The sequence below is a fragment of the Narcine bancroftii genome, chromosome 1, assembly GCF_036971445.1.
Source record: "Narcine bancroftii isolate sNarBan1 chromosome 1, sNarBan1.hap1, whole genome shotgun sequence".
Taxonomy (NCBI): Eukaryota; Metazoa; Chordata; class Chondrichthyes; order Torpediniformes; family Narcinidae; genus Narcine; species Narcine bancroftii.
In genome coordinates, this window is record NC_091469.1 from 480,569,220 (window position 1) to 480,589,349 (window position 20,130).

Sequence of the window (20,130 nt, forward strand, 5' to 3'; positions counted from 1 at the left end):
CTGAAACCTCAATGCAAGAGAGGTAAATCATTTGTATGAAGAAACAATTCTCTGAAAACAACTCAACAAGAATTTGGTGAGTTTTGCCTGAACTGTAATGGTTTTGGGTTTTGCTGCACACATGTATACATTTGTGCTTAATGGGGTTAAGTTGAGAGTTAACTAACAAGTGTTACGTTATTAATAAAAATTTTTGTTTTGATGATACCATTGTCTTGGTGAATTTCTATTTTTGCTTGTCTGGTCTGGTATGTATCAAGGCAGAAGACCATTTAGACAGAAGACCATAGGATAGAGGAGCGTTCAGCCCATTGAGTCAACTCCACAATTCCCTTAAGAGCTGCTCCATCTCCTACTCAGCCCCACTCCTCTGTCTTCTCCCCATAATCTTTTATACCCTGACCATTCAGGTAGATATCAATCTCTGCCTTAAATACACCTGACAACTAGACCTCCACAGCAGCAAATTCCTTAGGTTCACCATTTTCTGGCATTTCTGGTGCACTTCAATCATGAAGTCATGCTTTCTTGTCCTACCATGGGATACAACTTTGCTGCATCTACTCTGTCCAGGCCTTTCAACATTCAAAATGCTTCTATGAGGTCCGCCCTCATTCTGAACTCCAAGGAGTACAGTCCAACAGCCGTCAAGTGTTCCTCATATGCTAATCCCTTCATTCTAAGATTAATTCTTGTAAATCCCTCTGAGCCCTCTCCAATGCCAGCACATCCTTCCTTAGATAAGGAGCCCAAAACTGTAACCCACATTCCTTGAGGCCTCACAAGTGCCTCATGTAATATTACATGGCAATAAAGGAATCTTGAATACTTAAGATTTCATATATTCATATATTTCATATAAGATTTCATATATTTGAGTCTGATACTAAATTTCACATTTAATGCAACATTTGAATGTTATACTGGTGATACTACATTTTGCACTTGAATTACCCTACAAATGCAGAAGAAACATGTGATCAAGATCAGATGCTTCAGATTGATTCAAGATTTTCCCTTCTGGGAATTTTTGGTATGTTTAAATTGATTTAATTAACTGACTGGATTAATGACATTAAATAGGAATAAAGAAAATAATTTGGAAGTAAGATTGTAATTAGTAGGTGCTTTGTCCTAAAATACCTGTGTTGTTTTTTTGATGTCATCAACAGGTTCTGCGAGTTTGGGATCCCAGGACGTGTGCAAAACTGATGAAACTTAAAGGCCACACAGATAACGTGAAAGCTTTGCTATTGAATAGAGATGGCACACAGGTGGTTTCCACTTTTCATTTATAATGAATAACTTTTTTTTCCATTTTTCAACTGTGGTTTGCAAACTGCTTCCTACCACAAGTCAGATATTTGTACATTTAAAATATTCTTCAAAATCCTCAGCATGTGATGTTGGCTGATTCAACTTCTATCATTCTCTTGTTTTTGCCACTTGTGCTTTCGCTTGCTTTCTTCTTCCCGCTCTTCCCCCCCACTCCTGGGTTTTGCACCTCGCACCTCCCCACCCCCTGTTTTGCATCTTGGCACCCCCCCCCTTTCCTCGCTCTTTCTCACCTCCCCTCTTTTTCTCTTTCCGCCCTCTCCCCCTCCAATTTCTCTCTCCACCCTCTTCCCCCTCCAGTTTCTCTCTTCGCCCTCCCCCCTCCAGTTTTCTTGCCCCCCTCCAGTTTGTCTCTCCGGCCTCTCTCTCTGTTTCCCACTTTGTTACCTTATGTTTAAATCTTCAGTCTTTTAATATTGTTCAGCAAGGTACAATGGCATTGCTTTATTGTTGACTTTCAATTATGAAATATAAAATGAGTATGAATGTCAGTGCTTTAGAGATAATAGATATTGTATTTTACCGAGACATTTTTTTAATTATTGATCTCAAAAAGGGCTGAATGTTTCAGTATTTTTATAGTTGTGCCATGATGATGCAAATTCCTGGTTTAACCAAAACATCTCAATATTGGACAATGTGTAGCCTTTCCATGCCAGAATGGTGCAGGCTCTCAATGTTAAACTGTGCAAGAGACAAGTTTTTATTCCATGGAATTAAGATGAAAATTTTATATTAAGGGGAACTTGTGTGGTTGTTTTAGACAGATCATATCCACTGTTTAAGGTGTTTTGAAAGGACGGATTGTTATAAAATTTGAACCAGGCTTTGAGTTTTAAGTCAAGGCGTGCCCTGACTCAAGGTTACCTTTGATATATTTCTGGCATCAATAAGACAAAAGTAAGCTGAATGCAACTCCAGTAAAAAAAAAGTCATCTAAAACAGTTTTCTTGATGCCCTATGTACTGTGCTCTAGTATTTGCCAAAGCCCTTTCCTGCTCACGGTGTCGAAGGCTTTGGTGAGGTCAACAAAGGTGATGTAGAGTCCTTTGTTTTGTTCTCTGCACTTTTCTTGGAGCTGTCTGAGGGCAAAGACCATGTCAGTGGTTCCTCTGTTTGCGCGAAAGCCGCACTGTGATTCTGGGAGAATATTCTCGGCGACACTAGGTATTAGTCTATTTAGGAGAATCCTAGTGAAGATTTTGCCTGCAATGGAGAGCAGTGTGATTCCCCTGTAGTTTGAGCAGTCTGATTTCTCGCCTTTGTTTTTGTACAGGGTGATGATGGTGGCATCACGAAGGTCCTGAGGCAGTTTTCCTTGGTCCCAACAAAGCTTGAAAAACTCATGCAGTTTGACATGCAGAGTTTTTGCCGCCAGCCTTCCAGACCTCTGGGGGGATTCCATCCATACCTGCTGCTTTGCCACTTTTCAGTTGTTTGATTGCCTTATATGTCTCATCCTGGGTGAGGACCTCATCCAGCTCTAGCCTTAGGGGCTTTTGAGGGAGCTGGATGCCCCCCAAAGTTCCTCAACATGATTATCCAACTGCACGAAAACCAACAAGGTCGGGTCAGATACAGCAATGAGCTCTCTGAACCCTTCTCCATTAAAAATGGCGTGAAGCAAGGCTGTGTTCTCGCACCAACCCTCTTTTCAATCTTTTTCAGCATGATGCTGAACCAAGCCATGAAAGACCTCAACAATGAAGACGCTGTTTACATCCGGTACCGTACGGATGGCAGTCTCTTCAATCTGAGGCGCCTGCAAGCTCACACCTAGACACAAGAGAAACTTGTCCGTGAACTACGCTTTAGTTGCCCATTCAGAGCCAGCTCTTCAGCGCTTGACGTCCTGTTTTGCGGAAACTGCCAAAATGTTTGGCCTGGAAGTCAGCCTGAAGAAAACTGAGGTCCTCCATCAGCCAGCTCCCCACCATGACTACCAGCCCCCCCACATCTCCATCGGGCACACAAAACTCAAAACCGTCAACCAGTTTACCTATCTCGGCTTGCACCATTTCATCAGATGCAAGGATCGACAACGAGATAGACAACAGACTCGCCAAGGCAAATAGCGCCTTTGGAAGACTACACAAAAGAGTCTGGAAAAACAACCAACTGAAAAACCTCACAAAGATAAGCGTATACAGAGCCGTTGTCATACCCACGCTCCTGTTCGGCTCCGAATCATGGGTCCTCTACCGGCATCACCTACGGCTCCTAGAACGCTTCCACCAGCGTTGTCTCCGCTCCATCCTCAACATTCATTGGAGCGCTTTCATCCCTAACGTCGAAGTACTCGAGATGGCAGAGGTCGACAGCATCGAGTCCACGCTGCTGAAGATCCAGCTGCGCTGGGTGGGTCACGTCTCCAGAATGGAGGACCATCGCCTTCCCAAGATCGTGTTATATGGCGAGCTCTCCACTGGCCACCGTGACAGAGATGCACCAAAGAAAAGGTACAAGGACTGCCTAAAGAAATCTCTTGGTGCCTGCCACATTGACCACCGCCAGTGGGCTGATATCGCCTCAAACCGTGCATCTTGGCGCCTCACAGTTCGGCGGGCAGCAACCTCCTTTGAAGAAGACCGCAGAGCCCACCTCACTGACAAAAGGCAAAGGAGGAAAAACCCAACACCCAACCCCAACCAACCAATTTTCCCCTGCAACCGCTGCAACCGTGTCTGCCTGTCCCGCACCGGACTTGTCAGCCACCAACGAGCCTGCAGCTGACGTGGACATTTTACCCCCTCCATAAATCTTCGTCCGCGAAGCCAAGCCAAAGAATGTACTGTGCTACACATTTCCTGCAATGTTACTTGCAGTGTGAACCACCTACAAAATGTTCTGCTGTTGTTACTTAGTCCAGCCATTCTCAACTGTTTTTTGGCCGTGGCCCACGTGGAACTCCCCTCAAAGTTTATGGGTCTCCCTTCCCTGTGAAAGCAGTCAGATTTTTGATTTTTTTTCCGTACTTCTCTTCTACCAACTACATTAAAAAAAATTTTTACATGATGTGATCAGAAAACGTGGTTCTGGCCCATGTTTGGAATGGCTGACCTCCACTATTTCTGACTGCATCCCTCAAGCACATGACCTCTGCTACCAAGAAGGGCAAGGGGTGGCAGACACACGGGGACCTCAGTTGCAAGTTCCCTTCCAAGTCATGCACAATGATGACTTGGAAGTGTAAAGTTTATTATCCTTGATGGCTCTGTGTCCTGGACCTTCTCCCCAACTCTGGGAACATAATTTAATTTTGAATTTAGAGATACAGCATGGTAACAGGCCCTTCCAGTCCACAGGCCCTTCATTCCTCCTAGTCTGTGCCGAACTCTTAATTTCCCAAGTTCCGTTCTCCTGAACCCAGTCCATATCCCTCCATGCTATTCCCATCCATGTACCTGTACAAATTTCTCTGAATTGTTAAAACTGACCCTGCATTCACCACTTCAGCTTGCTGCTCATTAGTCATTATTCCGCACTCCCACTACATTCTGTGTGAAGTTCCCCCCTAATTTTCCCTCTAAACTTTCACCCTGAACCCATGTCCTGTGGTTTGTATCTCATCTAACCTCAGTGAAAAATGCCTTCTTGCATTTACTCTTGTCTATACCCCATATAATTCTGAATACCTCTATCAAATTTCCCCTCATTCCTCTACGCTCCAGGGAATAAAGTCCTAACCTTTCCCTGTAACTCAGTTCCTGAAGTCCGGGCAACTTCCTAGTCAATCTTCTCTGCGCTCTTATTGATATCTTTCCTGTAGCAAGGTGACCAGATCTGCACACAGTACTCCACATTTGGCCTCACCAGTGTCTTGTACAACTTTACCATCACATCCCAACTCCTGTCCTCAATACTTTGATTTACGAAGGCCAATGTGCCAACCCTATCTACCTGTGACATCACTTCCAAGATCCCACTGTTCTACTGCACTCCTCAGTGTCCTACAATTTATGGTGCATTTCCTACCTGTGACATCACTTCCAAGATCCCACTGTTCTACTGCACTCCTCAGTGTCCTACAATTTATGGTGCATTTCCTACCTGTGATATCACTTCCAAGATCCCACTGTTCTACTGCACTCCTCAGTGTCCTACAATTTATGGTGCATTTCCTACCTGTGAACAATTAACCTCTTGACCCCATATCTTTCGGAGAGTGAGAGGAAACCACGACCCCCGGGGTGAACCCGCACAGGTCATGGGGGAGAATGCACAAACTCCCCCGAGGCCAGGCTAAATTCAAACCCAGGTTGCTAGCACCGTAATAGCGTTGTGCTAAACACTCTGCAAACCATGCTGCCCAAGTGGATTACCACTACCTTTTGAGTTAGTTGATGTCCATAACTATTGTTGGAGTTACCCGTGATCCCAGATGTCAAAATGAGTAAATGAAAAACCAGTTTGTTCACCAAATGTTGTAAGGAGTGTGGACCCTGAGAAGTTGGGTCACAGATCAGCAATAATGTCATTGAATAGAAGGAAAGGCTCAAGAGGCTAAATCGCCTTGTTGCTCTGTCCAAAGCTGAGAGTCAGAAAGCCTCTGGTAAAATTGAACTTTGTTTTTCAAAGACACCATTTTAATAGGAATTATTTTTGCTTGGCTGGGCGCAGTTTTCTTTAAGCAGGGTGGAACATGGGGAATTGATCCATCTTTTACACAAAATTGGAAATGCATACCTTTCTGATTCTGCCCACAGTGAAATTTATTCAATGTAAGAATGTTCGTTCTTAAGAAACAATGGGGTTGGTACAGTTAAAACTTTCTTCCTTTACTTTTCCATTAGTGTTTGTCTGGTAGTTCTGATGGAACGATCCGCCTGTGGTCATTGGGACAGCAAAGATGTATAGCAACATATCGAGTTCACGATGAAGGAGTTTGGGCACTGCAGGTCAATGAATCCTTCACTCATGTCTACTCAGGAGGGCGAGACAGAAAAATCTACTGCACGGACCTCCGGAATCCAGATATTAGAGTTCTGATTTGTGAGGAAAAAGCACCAGTTCTGAAGGTACTAGCGTAACACATGATTTGCTCATGACATTAAAGGTCAAATAAAAGCAGTGAAAATGGCAATCTGGCTATTGATAGAGGGAAAGAAAGCTTCTAAATTGATGCAAATCAAGTTTAGATGGTTTAATTAATTTCAGCAATATATTATCAGCTTAATTTATGTTGCATTTGTATTTCTTAAACTTGGAGCTCCTTTAAGAATGCCATTTCTCATCCATAAGCCACTTGACGTACAACAGAGATTCATTAAATCCAAACTGTTTTTAAAATTTCTTGTGGGTTTTAATTACAGTGTAGATGTAGAATGTGTTGATTTTTTATTGTGGTACTCACGTTAACTAGACTGATGCCTTTTATTTTAATTGGCAGATGGAGCTAGATAGATCAGCTGACCCAGCCCCAGCTATATGGGTGTCCACTACAAAATCATCTGTGAATAAATGGGTAAATATCTCTGTGTTTACGCAGGCTGCCGTGCAGTTGACATCAGTGCCCAATCTATTGCAGTCAAGCACATTATGAAGAATGTAATGGGGTTGTAGGTCATTGGGTGTAATGGGGTTGTAGGTCAGTGGGTGTAATGGGGTTGTAGGTCATTGGGTGTAATGGGGTTGTAGGTCATTGGGTGTAATGGGGTTGTAGGTCATTGGGTGTAATGGGGTTGTAGGTCATTGGGTATAATAGGGTTGAGGGTCATTGGGTGTAATGGGATTGGTCATTGGGTATAATGGGGTTGTAGGTCATTGGGGGTAATGGGGTTATAGGTCATTGGGGGTAATGGGGTTATAGGTCATTGGGGGTAATGAGGTTGTAGGTCATTGGGGGTAATGGGGTTATAGGTCATTGGGGGTAATGGGGTTGTAAGTCATTGGGGGTAATGGGGTTGTAGGTCATTGTGTGTAATGGGGTTGTAGGTCATTGGGGGTAATGGGGTTGTAGGTCATTGGGGGTAATGGGGTTGTAGGTCATTGGGGGTAATGGGGTTGTAGGTCATTGGGGGTAATGGGGTTGTAGGTCATTGGGGGTAATGGGGTTGTAGGTCATTGGGGGTAATGGGGTTGTAGGTCATTGGGGGTAATGGGGTTGTAGGTCATTGGGGGTAATGGGGTTGTAGGTCATTGGGGGTAATGGGGTTGAAGGTCATTGGGGGTAATGGGGTTGTAGGTCATTGGGGGTAATGGGGTTGTAGGTCATTGGGGGTAATGGGGTTAATGGGGTCGTAGGTTATTGGGGGTAATGGGGTTGTAGGTCATTGGGGGTAATGGGGTTGTAGGTCATTGGGGGTAATGGGGTTGTAGGTCATTGGGGGTAATGGGTTTGTAGGTCATTGGGGGTAATGGGGTTGTAGGTCATTGGGGGTAATGGGGCAGCAAGGGCTTTTGAGTCAAAAGGTCCTTTTACCATTAAAGATTGAAGTTACTGTTTTAAAGTTTACCTTACAAGCAAATGCACTGATTTTCACAAATACTGCTTTCCCTTGCTCTTGGAAGGGTCACTTGAGGTGCAGTGTTGACCAAACATGTGTGGCCTTTTCATCTCTATTGTCGGCAAGGTCTGTTCCAGGTCATTTACTTTGGGGGAGGAGGAGGAAGCAGGTATTAGAATACATTGATGAAGGGCTCAAGCCTGAAACATTGGTTATGTATCTTTGCCGTGGCTACATAAAGGACCTGCTGAGCCTCACCCAGGATTGTGTGTTTTTACACACTAGCGACATACACAGTCTTGGACTTGCATTATCTGAATCATCAGCTGTGTCATTTTCTAATTTTATCTATTTCCATTTTCTATTTGTGCAGTCAAAAATTAAAACTGTTTTGTTAAAGAGGATTTCAAAATGTACTTAGAGGATTTTCCCGATTCAAATCCTTGTCCATTTTATTCAGTGTTTTCTTGGGAGCAGTTAAACAAGCTGCAGGGAAAGGAGACACCACTGTGATGGAAAATTGGATTTATTTTGTATATTTTTTCTGTCCAATTTGAGATGTTTAAAAATTGCTTCAACTTCCTCATCCCAACTCACATTTATAGAAGCTATGTCGATTGATGCTTTGTAGCAATAAAAGATAAACATTTTGTAATTAATTTCCTTAGGATCTTGGAGATCTGGAGTTTCTCTCTCCTCTGTCATCACTTAAAACACCCTTCTGGCCTCAGCAACTACAACTAATCAACTCAAGATTGTTGACCAGATTTTGATGACCAAGTTGAGGCTAATGGAAGACACTTGATTTCCCACTACTTAGCAAGTCCTCCATTGAAATGAATTGGCCTATTTCAAAACTTTGTCAGGAGTTGTTGATATTTCTAACTGTCGTCTTTTTAGAATTAAATTTGGAGACTCAACACAGCCCAGTAAATATGCTCCTCTTGATTGAAGAAGGTGGAATAAGCAGGGGAGGGCAGAAAACTACGTACAGACGTCAGTTCGTGAAATCGTAAACTAAGGTCAGACAAGAGAAGGGTGTTTGGACATTGCGTAAAGCTATTCAATTAGCTTTACGCAATGTCCACATGTTGCTTTCGCTTTTGAATGTACAAGTTGGGACTGACACCAGACTATTTGTTCCTTTGAGCCAGCTCTGCCATTTAATACAATTCTAGCAAATCCTGTAGTTGGCTTGTGCCCTTCCTGCCACACTGACAAGTCTGTCCATGGCCTCGTTTTCTGCCAAATCAAGGCCACTCGCAAATTGGAGGAACAACACCTCTTATTTTATCTTGGCATTCTCTAAACAAACAGCATCAATATTGATCTCCAATTCCCCACGCCCCCACCCCCCCGTCTCTCATTTCTCTATTCCTCTCTCTTCTTTCCTTCAGCTCCCCAGTCCCCTTCTCTTCCTTTACCTATCAGAGAGTTAACCCTCTGTCCCCTCCCCCATCAGCTCAGCTTCTTCCTCTTCCATCTTCCCACCTGTAACCTCTTAGCTGTGCTTCTACCCCCTTTCTCCCTCTTCCTCCATCAACCATCCCCACCCCCCAAAAAAAAACTTTATTCGGGGGATCTAACTGTTTTTCCACATTCCCAATTAAGGGCTCAGGCCTGAAAGCCTAACTGCTTTTTGGAATTAGAATTTATTGTCATGAACGTATCACAAAATTCATTGTTTTATAGCAGCGTCAAAGTACAAATATTTACACAAACAACCGTACAAAATAAATAAATAATAGTGCAGGAACAAGGAAAAGTCAAAGTTTGGAAGAAACTGTCTTTGTGCCACTGAGTACTTGTCTTGAAGCTCTTGTACCTTTTTCCTGATCATAGCAAACTGAAGAGGGCATGGCCTGGGTGGTGATGGTCATTGAGCATAGGGTTTACTTTCTTAAAATACCACCTCTTGTAGATGTCCTCATTGGAGTAATGACTGGTGCCCGTGATGTCGGAGGCCAAGTTAACAACCCTCTGGAGCTTTCTCTTATCCTGAGTGTTGGTGCCTCCCTATTAGACCTATCAGCCAGCTCCCCACCATGACTACCAGCCCCCCCACATCTCCATCGGGCACACAAAACTCAAAACGGTCAACCAGTTTACCTATCTCGGCTGCACCATTTCATCAGATGCAAGGATCGACAATGAGATAGACAACAGACTCGCCAAGGCAAATAGCGCCTTTGGAAGACTACACAAAAGAGTCTGGAAAAACAACCAACTGAAAAACCTCACAAAGATAAGCGTATACAGAGCCGTTGTCATACCCACACTCCTGTTCGGCTCCGAATCATGGGTCCTCTACCGGCACCACCTACGGCTCCTAGAACGCTTCCACCAGCGTTGTCTCCGCTCCATCCTCAACATCCATTGGAGCGCTCACACCCCTAACGTCGAGGTACTCGAGATGGCAGAGGTCGACAGCATCGAGTCCACGCTGCTGAAGATCCAGCTGCGCTGGATGGGTCACGTCTCCAGAATGGAGGACCATCGCCTTCCCAAGATCGTATTATATGGCGAGCTCTCCACTGGCCACCGTGACAGAGGTGCACCAAAGAAAAGGTACAAGGACTGCCTAAAGAAATCTCTTGGTGCCTGCCACATTGACCACCGCCAGTGGGCTGATAACGCCTCAAACCGTGCATCTTGGCGCCTCACAGTTTGGCGGGCAGCAGCCTCCTTTGAAGAAGACCGCAGAGCCCACCTCACTGACAAAAGGCAAAGGAGGAAAAACCCAACACCCAACCCCAACCAACCAATTTTCCCTTGCAACCGCTGCAATCGTGTCTGCCTGTCCCGCATCGGACTGGTCAGCCACAAACGAGCCTGCAGCTGACGTGGACTTTTTACCCCCTCCATAAATCTTCGTCCGCGAAGCCAAGCCAAAGAAAGAAGAAGAGATTAGATCTTGATGCAACCAGCCAGAATACTCTCCACAGTACACCTGTAGACGTTTTCGCGAGTCTTTGGTGACGTACCAAATCTCCTCAAACTCCTCACAAAATATAGGTGTTGACGAGCCTTCTTCATGATTGCATCGGCGTGGAGGCCCTGGGACAGATCCTCAATGATGTTGACACCAGGGAATTTGAATTTCTTTACCCTCTCCACTGAACCCTAGATGAGGCCTAGTTCATGTTCTCCTGACTTCCTCCCGAAGTCAACAATCATTGCCTTGGTTTTTGCTAACGTGGAGTGCAAGGGTTGTTTTAACTTTTTACCTTAAGGATGCTGCAGCAATTTTGTGTATTGTACTAGACTCTTGCATCTGCAGATTTTCTTATTTATCTGTCTGTATTCCTGTTTTCCATGCTTACCTTTCTCTCAGTTGGCAGAGATACCATACTGTGATGGCATCCAGACATGGAGAACTGTGTGAAAACTGACACAGATGCTTGAATCTGGAGCAAAACACAGGTTACTGGAAGATCTCAGCAAGTTTTTTTTTTGAATATTTTATTTCAATATTCCATACATGTATTCATGTCAAAATACAAAATAGAATAATGGTATAGTCATATCAATTCCATTATACATGATGGTTTTATAAACCCCCCCTAACAAAAAATAAACACCCCACCAAACCCCTCCCCCCAAATAATAACCCCAATAAGGATAGAAAAGGGAAAAGTAAGAAAAGGTAAAGAAAGAAAGAAGCAGACCTGGTTGTCAAGGGATCACCGCCTTTCACTCAATTCTAACCTTTTTCAGTTTTATTTATTAGAAGGAGCTAACGAGGTTTAGGTAAAGCTATTTATCAATTTATATCTACAATATGTAAATATGACCACCAAATTTTCAAAAACGTAATGTATTTATTTCTCAAGTTGTTTGTCATCTCAAGAGCTGTACAGCTTTGAATTTCCACGTGCCATCTTTCCAAACCTAAATAAGAATTGATTTCCACGTCACTGCTATACAATTTCTTGCAATTACTAATGCAATTTTTTTGCAAAATCTTTTTGATATAAATTTGGTTTCAATTTTGGTCTTATCCCTGAAATATTACCCAGTAAAAACAACATTGGATCCTGTAGAAATTTAACTCCTGTGACTTGTTCCAAAAAAGTTACGAACTCGATCCAAAATGGTATCAATTTTGGACTGGACCATGTGGAATGTGCATTTTTAAAAAAAAAAGTACCAATCTCTTGGCTGCATCTAAAACATTGATCTGAAAGATCTGACTTCAATCTATTTAATTTTTGTGGGGTAAGATATAGTTGATGTAAAAAAAATTATACTGAACCAATCTATATCTAACATTTATTGTATTTGTCATATAATCTTGACACAGTTCCAACCAATTTTTTCTCCCCAATAATATTTAAATCAGTTTCCCCATCTCTGTATTCCCTACTTTTGAGTTCCCTTTTGCAATAATGTATATATCGCTGAGATATATTACGAATCAAGGTTTGTATCTCATTACTTTTAGTTGATAACATTATTGGACTCAGATTATCTCGTAAATATGCTTTTATTTGATAATAACAAAATACTGTATTATTTTGTATCCTATATTTATTTCTTATTTTTTTCAAATGACATTATATTTCCTCTTCTATATTTCTAATTCCCTTAGAAAACAAAATATTCAAAAGTTGAATATTTAACTCAGTGAGTTAACCAGCTTCAGTGAAAGAAAAAGAATGGTTGATGTTTCAGGTCAGAACACAAGGGTTCGACCTGAAACATTGACAATTCTTTTTCTCCAACTGATGCTGCTCAAACCATTGAGTTCCTCCAGCAGATTGTGAAAGCTTTGATGGTTTTGGTTTTTGCATGTTAACCTAAATTTTTGCCATTTGCTTTGCAGTCAATGAAGGGCATCCACAATTTCAGGGCATCTGGAGATTACGACAATGACTGCAGTGCCCCCTTAGTTCCACTGTGCACACAGCCAGAGCAAGTAATTAAAGGTACATGTCTTTATCCCAGTCGCATTTCTTTAAGGGGACAAAATACATGCAGTGTGCTGCTTTTGGCCAAAAAAGGCTTGCTTTTGGCCAAAAAAGGCTGGTTTTTGTTGGACTGATACCTTTTCAGGCTGAGCTGGTTCTTTTGGTTGCTGATTGAAACACAAAAGGCTGCAGACGCTGTAAGGGTTAAAATGCAAGTTGCAAGCAGCCAATAGATGTTGATGTATTTCATGGTGTCTCCTAGTAACATCTTTGCTTCAATGTTTGAGATAAATGATTAGTTTTGATTTTCTTTGTTCTACGAAATAGAAGAAATTAGTTTTGTTCTGACAAATGTCTAACAAAGTTTAAATGGCTTGTAATAATGTAATAAATTATATAATTAATAAACCATGGAGAACTCAACTCAACTTTAGTATGGATTTGTTTGAACAAGTCATAGACAACAATGACATTCTAATTTCTGCAAGCCATTATAAAGGAAAATAGTCACTGCAGACACTGTGCTTATAGTAAACACACGGACATGCTGGAAGAATTCAGCATCTATAGTAGAAAAAGATATGTTTTGGGCCTGAGTCCTTCTTCAGGGAACAATCAGAAAAGGCAGAAACCATTTCTGACTTTCTGAATAAATATTCAATGGGGAAAAAACTGCAGAATGATGGACAAACAGACTGAGCAGTAGGAATGACCAGATTTGTCTACAGAAAATGGGCAAAGGATTGCTCGACTAAATGCTTTCCTCTTCTACTGTAAAGAGTCTGTAGGCTGAATTGTATCTGTGGCTTTATCTTTTTGCTGCATGACCTGCTGGCTACATACAAACTTCCTTATATTTTCAAACTAGAAAATGTGTAAATGCTGTTCATTCATAGTGGGTTTGATGAGCAAAATATGATCTCAACTATTCATAATCATGTGGCAGTCACATACTTGCCTTGGTTGGGAGGATTCCAGGACACCAGAATTCCAAGCAGCTCTCCAGGTGCTGCCTCACCAGTACCCTGGTACATCTCCCATCTCTTAAATTAATTCCTCAGGCAATAAAGGTCGACATCCCATTTGCCTTCTTGCACCTCCAAGCCAACTTTTTGCGATTTATACACAAACGCTCCTTTTGTCCCTCTGCACAACAGCATTCTGCAATCTTTTTTCCATTTAAATAATAAACTATTTTTCCTCCAAAGCAATTTACCATCATTGTACTTCATCTGCTAGACGCTTGCCCACTCTCTTAACCTCTCTATATCTGCCTGCAGACTCTCAGCATGCTCAACATAATTTGCTTCTCCATGCAATTTAGTGCCATCAGCAAACTTGGATATCCTACATTCAGTCCTCTTTTCCAAATTGTTGATATATATCGTAAACAGTTGTGGGCCCAGCACCGACTCCTGTGGCACAGATTGTCAATCAGAGGAACACCCCTTATCCCAACTCTTGCCTTTTCGGTTAACCAATCCTCCGTCTATTGCTAAAACATGATCCCCAGCCAACTCTACCCATGCTAAGAGGTGACCCGCCCCCAACCTTCTGGATAAGTATTTTATACATCACCTTGACTAACACCTTTTGGAAATCCAAGTATACACTATCAATCTGTTCCCCTCTAACCACTGTGCTTGTTATATCCTTAAAGAACTACAGTAAATTTGTCAAACAGAACCTGCCCTTCCTGAACTTCTGCTGCATCTACTCCATGGAACAATTTCTATCCAGATGTCTCACTATTTTTTCCTTAAATGATAGCTTCGTGCATTTTCCGAACTACACAGAAATGGCCCTTTCCACCCAACTTATTTTTGCCATTCAAGTTATCTAAATAAGCTTACCTCATCTGCCAATGTTTGGCTCTATCCATATCTCTAAATTTCTTTTAAACATAGCAATTTTGCCATCAGCTTCCACTGGCTGCTCGTTCCACATATCCATTCACCGGTTCACTAGAACAACTCCACTAGCTCAAACCTCCCACTCTCAACCTCCATGTACACATCCAACCTTCTCTTAAATGACAGAAGAGACCCTGACGCAACTATCTCATTCGGAAGATCGTTCCATTCTGCCACCACGCGCTGAGTGAAAAAGCCACCTCTAATGTTTCTCCTAAAGTGTTACCCCCTTACCCTTAACTCATGGCCTCTTGTTCCAACCTTCCCTGCCCTCAGGGGAAAGAGTCTGTTTATGTCTATATCTATTCCTTTCATAATTTTAAATATTTCTATCAAGTCCCCTCTCAGTCGTCTACGTTCCAATGAATAAAGTCCCAGTCTCCTTAATCTTTCCCTGTAATTCAAATGCTGTAAGCCAGGCAACATCCTGGTAAACCTTCTCTGCACCCTCTCCACCTTATCTATATCCTTTCTATAATTTGGACACCAGAACTGAGCAGAGCACTCCAAACCTGGCCTCACCAATGCCTCAAACAGCTGCAGCATCACCTCCCAGCTCCTATACTCTATACTACGATTTATGAAGGCCAGCATACCATACGCCTTCTTAACCACCCTGTCCACATGGGAATTCACCTTCAGTGAACTCTGTACCATTATCCCCAGGTCCCTTTGCTCCTCTGCGTGCCTCAACGCCCTCCCCTTAACTGCATATGTCCTATTCTGGTTATTTTTACCGAAATGCAACACCTCGCACTTGTCCACATCAAATTCCATCTGCCATCTTTTCAGCCCACTCTTCCAAACAAACCAAATCCTTCTGTAATCCAAGAAAATTGCCTCACCATCCACAATTTCCCCCTATTTTCGTATCATCTGCATATTTGCTTACCCAGTTAACCACACCCTCCTCTAAATCATTAATATAAATGATAAACAACAAGGGACCCAGCACTGATCCCTGAGGCACCCTGCTTGTCACAGGCTTCCAACCTGACAGACAGTTGTCCACCATGACTCTCTGCTGTCTATCTCCCAGCCACCTCTGAACCCATGTCACAATCTCTACTAATTCCTAGTGACTGAACCTTCCATGTGGAACCTTATCAAAAGCCTAGAAGTGTAGAAGAAGATGCCTTGGGGTTCCTTTTAATCCTTCCACTCATGTTGTCCATTCCTTCTACTTTTAAATGCCCCTCTTGTGGTTGGGGGGTGGGGGGGAAGGAATCTATGCCTGCTTACCCGCATCTTTGTCCCTCTATTTATGTACTGTGGCGGCCCTTCGCAGCTCCCCCACGGGGCCTCACAAAATGAACGACGAGGCCTGCAGCACTGCCCTCCAATTGGCCTCAACCAAAAGAGCTTAACTGGCCTATCAGGGAAACCGGATCACAAACACACCAATCAGTGCTGAGAGGGTTGTCTTCTCGCCCCTCATCTTGAGAATAAAAGCAGGGCTGTGAGCCCAATAAAGCCCAGTGTGTTAACTCCACCCAACTGGGTTTGTGTCGTTCTTTCTGGGGACAGTGTTGTTTCTGAGCGAATCTGCATGCAGCAATAACTTCTCCTGTGCTATAGGCTCTGCAGAGCCATAGCTTGTAGCATCTAGCTACAGCACTTACATTTTTTTTCATGCAATCCAAATTAATTTGTGTTTTGAGGGCAATAAAATCACTCAATTAATTTGAATGGGAATAGAAGAATTTAAAAAGAAACTGATAATGTTTTGTTTTTGTGCCAATATGAAAACGAATGGTACCTATTTCAGTAATGAAGTTGAATATTGATCCAAGATGTTACATTTTGGCGTAATTTTGGAGATTGCTTTGCTGACCACCTGTAACAGAGATCTCCCAGTAGCTAACCATTTCAGTTGTGTGTCACACTCCCACGCTCTAGTCTGTCCATGGCCTTAAGCACTGTCCCACCAAGACCACCCTCAAAATGGAGGAACAGCACCTTTTCCATCTGGGCACTCTCTAGCCAGATGCCATTAACATTGACTTTTCCGGTTAACCTGCTCTGCCCTCTCCCTCCCTTCACCTAACCTCCTCGCTGATGTCCCCTCCCTCCCTTCTCCATCTATCACATCCTGCCTTACACTAGAACCACCCCTATTCCCACTCTTTTGTTCAGGTGCCTTCCAACATTTTCTCATGCCTTGAAGGGCTCAAGCCTAAAACATCAGTTGCTCTATAAAGGACACTGCTTGACCTGCTGAGTTTCTCCAGCTTTGTGTATTTTTACATTTTGGGTTGTTTTGGTATGTGACTTGGAGAAATTTATGACCTAAGTTCTTGTGGCCTAGCAAACGAACTGCTTCATGTGTTTTTTGAATTTCGTTCCCAAGCTGCCTCACTATAGGTTGTTGTCGATGCTGCCGTTCGGTTTGTCATGCGTGGTTTTGATGTAAATTTGTCAGAGAACCATTGCATTGTGTTGTGCTGCAAATGAAGAGACCTATAAAATATTTAATAACAGTGCTACATTTTTTATTCAATTTACATTTTTTAAAAATTAATTTTAAAAAAAATTTAGACATGCAGCTCGATAACAGGCCCTTTCGACTCACGAGCCCGTGTTGCCCAAATGCACCCAATTAACCTACAAACCCCATAAGTTTTGAAAGATGGGAAGAAACTCACATAGATATAGGGAAAACGTGCAAACTCTGTTCAGACAGTGCTGTATTTGAATTGGGTTGCTAGCGCTGTAACAATGTTGCACTTGCTGTCTGCTATCCGAGCAAGTCAACTCTTTCAAAACAGGTAGTACAATAACAATAAATAGTGTTGGCGAAGAGCTACAAGAAGTCACTTTTTAAAAAAAGTTAAGTTTAAATACACAACACAGTAAGAGAGGGCCTTTTGACCCAAGAGCCTGTGCTGTCCAATTGGCCAACAAAGCCAGTATGTTTTGAAAGGTGGGAGGAAACTGGAGCTCCCGGCGAAAACCCATGCAGACAGAGGGAGAACACCATACGGACAGCAGTGGATTTGAACCCTGGTTGCTGGCACTGTAACAGCAGTGCACTAACCACTGGATATAGAGAAAAGTACTGTTAAAAACCGTTCAATGACATCTTGACCTGTACTCCTAGGAATTTAGGAGAATGAGTGGGGGAATCTCATTGCAACACTGAATGTTGAAAGGCATGCACAGAGTAGAACCCGGGGCCATGGTTTGAGAATAATAGGCAAACCATTTAGGACTGAGATGAGGAGGAATTTCTTTACCCAGAGGGTGGTGAATCTGTGGAATTCATTGCCACAGAGGGCAGTAGAGGCAGGTTCATTAAATATATTTAAGAGAGAATTAGATCTATTTCTTCAGTATAAGGGTATTAAAGGTTACGGAGAGAAGGCGGGGACGGGGTAGATGAACTTTAAGATCAGCCATGATCTCGTTGAATGGCGGAGCAGGCTCGAAGGGTCGAATGACCTACTCCTGCTTCTATGTAGAAAGGCTGTTTCCTATGTTGGGAAAGTCTCGGACAAGCGGGCACAACTTCAAGATTGAAGGGGACGCACTTTAACAGAGATGCAGAGGAATTTCTTTAGCGAGAGGGTGTGAATCTGTGGAATTGGTTGCCAAAGGCAGTTGTAGAGGCCAGGTCATTTGGTATTTTTTTAAGGCAGAGATTGATAGGTTCTTGTTTGGCCAGGGCATCAAAGGCTATAGGGAGAAGGCTGGGCAGTGGGGCTGGGTGGGAAAATGGATCAGCTCATGGGCCAGACTGGATGGGCTGATAACCTATATCTTGTGGTACTCTTATCTTTTGCCTGTAAGAGATGCTTTAAGTTTATTGTTATATACGTGTGCTGCAGTCACACAGGTCCATGTGAGACACCAACTACAACAGCCTAAATTTAATGACCATATGTGCCAAAACTGGAAAAGAGATGATAAATATAAAAGGACATGTAAATCAATATTCACAGGTTCAGTTAGTGCAAAAGGAAAATGCGATGTTCTGGTCGTGTAGGCAGATCTTTTGAGTTGTTTATGGTTTGGGCTAGGGTAGGACATGGAGGTTCAAAAGCCTGTTAAATGTTTGGGATGGTGTGGAGGGGAATCATTTCAGAGTCTGATAACAGCAGGAAAGAAACTATTCTTGAATCTAGGTCTTCATTTTTGCATATCTATCTTTTGCCTGAAGGAAGAGGGGAGAAGATGGTGAGTTTCTCACCCTTGTGACAATGGGAATAGAAATCTTACTTTGTGGAAATGCACAAGGAAAGATGTGTCCCTCTATGGTGCTCCATTTTAAAAAAAAAATGGCACGGTGACAGTTGATTAGAAGATGACAGTTGGGGCAGTGGTGGACCCTTGGCACACCATGCCAAGTCCCAGTTACTTTTACAAGGTAACCACAGATGTGAAGTAGCAGGACTCTTGGTGCTGAGTGGTGTCTGCCTGTTTGAGCATGCGCAGATGTCCTCCTTGTTCACATCCTTTGTCAATGGCTGCATGCTTGCCTGAGGTTGGCTGCTTAATAACCATATTTTTAAACAAATGTCAGCCTGGTTTTTTTCCCCCTTGAACCCTGATTTTTAAAAAAAATTTTCTCTTGGTTGTCCTCGGTTGAAACGAGCCAATGCAAAACAGATTCGTGCCCAATCCCTCAGACATCTGGGTGTGCACGGTGAAGTTAGTGAATAAAGCCATAAAGACCAATCAGGAATACTAGCAACAACTAATAAATAAAATGGTTTAACAGTGTTTTGAAATAGCTTGAAATAATTTATTTTGAGCTGTCAAATAAATAAGAATTGTTTGAATGCTGTGTGGATACTGGTGCATAATGTTTTCTCTTTGCTTGAACCCAGATGAAACATTGTATTCCACTGTCTGCTGCTCTATTTTTTTAATGTTTATTAATAGAAGAACGTAGGCCATTTGTCCATTTAAGTCGGCTCCCCTGTTCAATATGATGACGACTACTCCTATACAGAAATGTGCAGGGAATAGAAGGATGTAAACACCAGAGGACATAAGAACAAAGTGAAGGAAGGAAACTTTAGGGTAAACAGAGTTGTGGGTGTCTGGAATGCCTTGCCGGGATGGTGGTGGAAGCTGAAACATTGAGGGCGTTCAAGAGACTCTTAGACACGTGGAGATGAAAGAAAAATAAAGGGTTATGGGGTGGAGAGGGTTTAGTACTTTTTAAGGAAGGAATAGATGGGTTGGCACGACATTGAGGGCCAAAGGGCCTGTATTTATTGTTCTAAGGATATGTATCATGTGCAACCAGCAGAGCTGGCACAAACATTGTTTGGCACAGACCACATGAGAGAAACTATCCTTGAATCCAGGTGTTTGATTTTGTATATGCAAGTACAGTAGGCTTCCCCATATCCAAAAAGCTTGGGACTAAATGTTTTTCGGTTAACTGGATTTTTCAGATAATTGAATCAGCTATAAACATCCCAGTAGCATCAGCGCAATGCTTGTATCATTTAATGGAAGAAAAAACGGCAGATCAGCCCCCGACACCTCCCTACAGAGGACCCCCTCTTGCCCGGG

The 20,130-nt window shown here is 42.7% G+C and overlaps 1 protein-coding gene across 1 annotated transcript in view; it reads left to right on the top strand.

The window, feature by feature from the left end:
* Positions 1-20,130, top strand: part of wdr48a (WD repeat domain 48a) — a 128,884-nt gene that overhangs the window by 74,119 nt on the left and 34,635 nt on the right. Inside the window, exons 7-10 of the mRNA XM_069933678.1 lie at positions 1,173-1,274; positions 6,129-6,353; positions 6,725-6,799; positions 12,607-12,709. Of these exons, the coding sequence (XP_069789779.1) occupies positions 1,173-1,274; positions 6,129-6,353; positions 6,725-6,799; positions 12,607-12,709 (505 nt within the window). The remainder of the gene's footprint in view (positions 1-1,172; positions 1,275-6,128; positions 6,354-6,724; positions 6,800-12,606; positions 12,710-20,130) is intronic.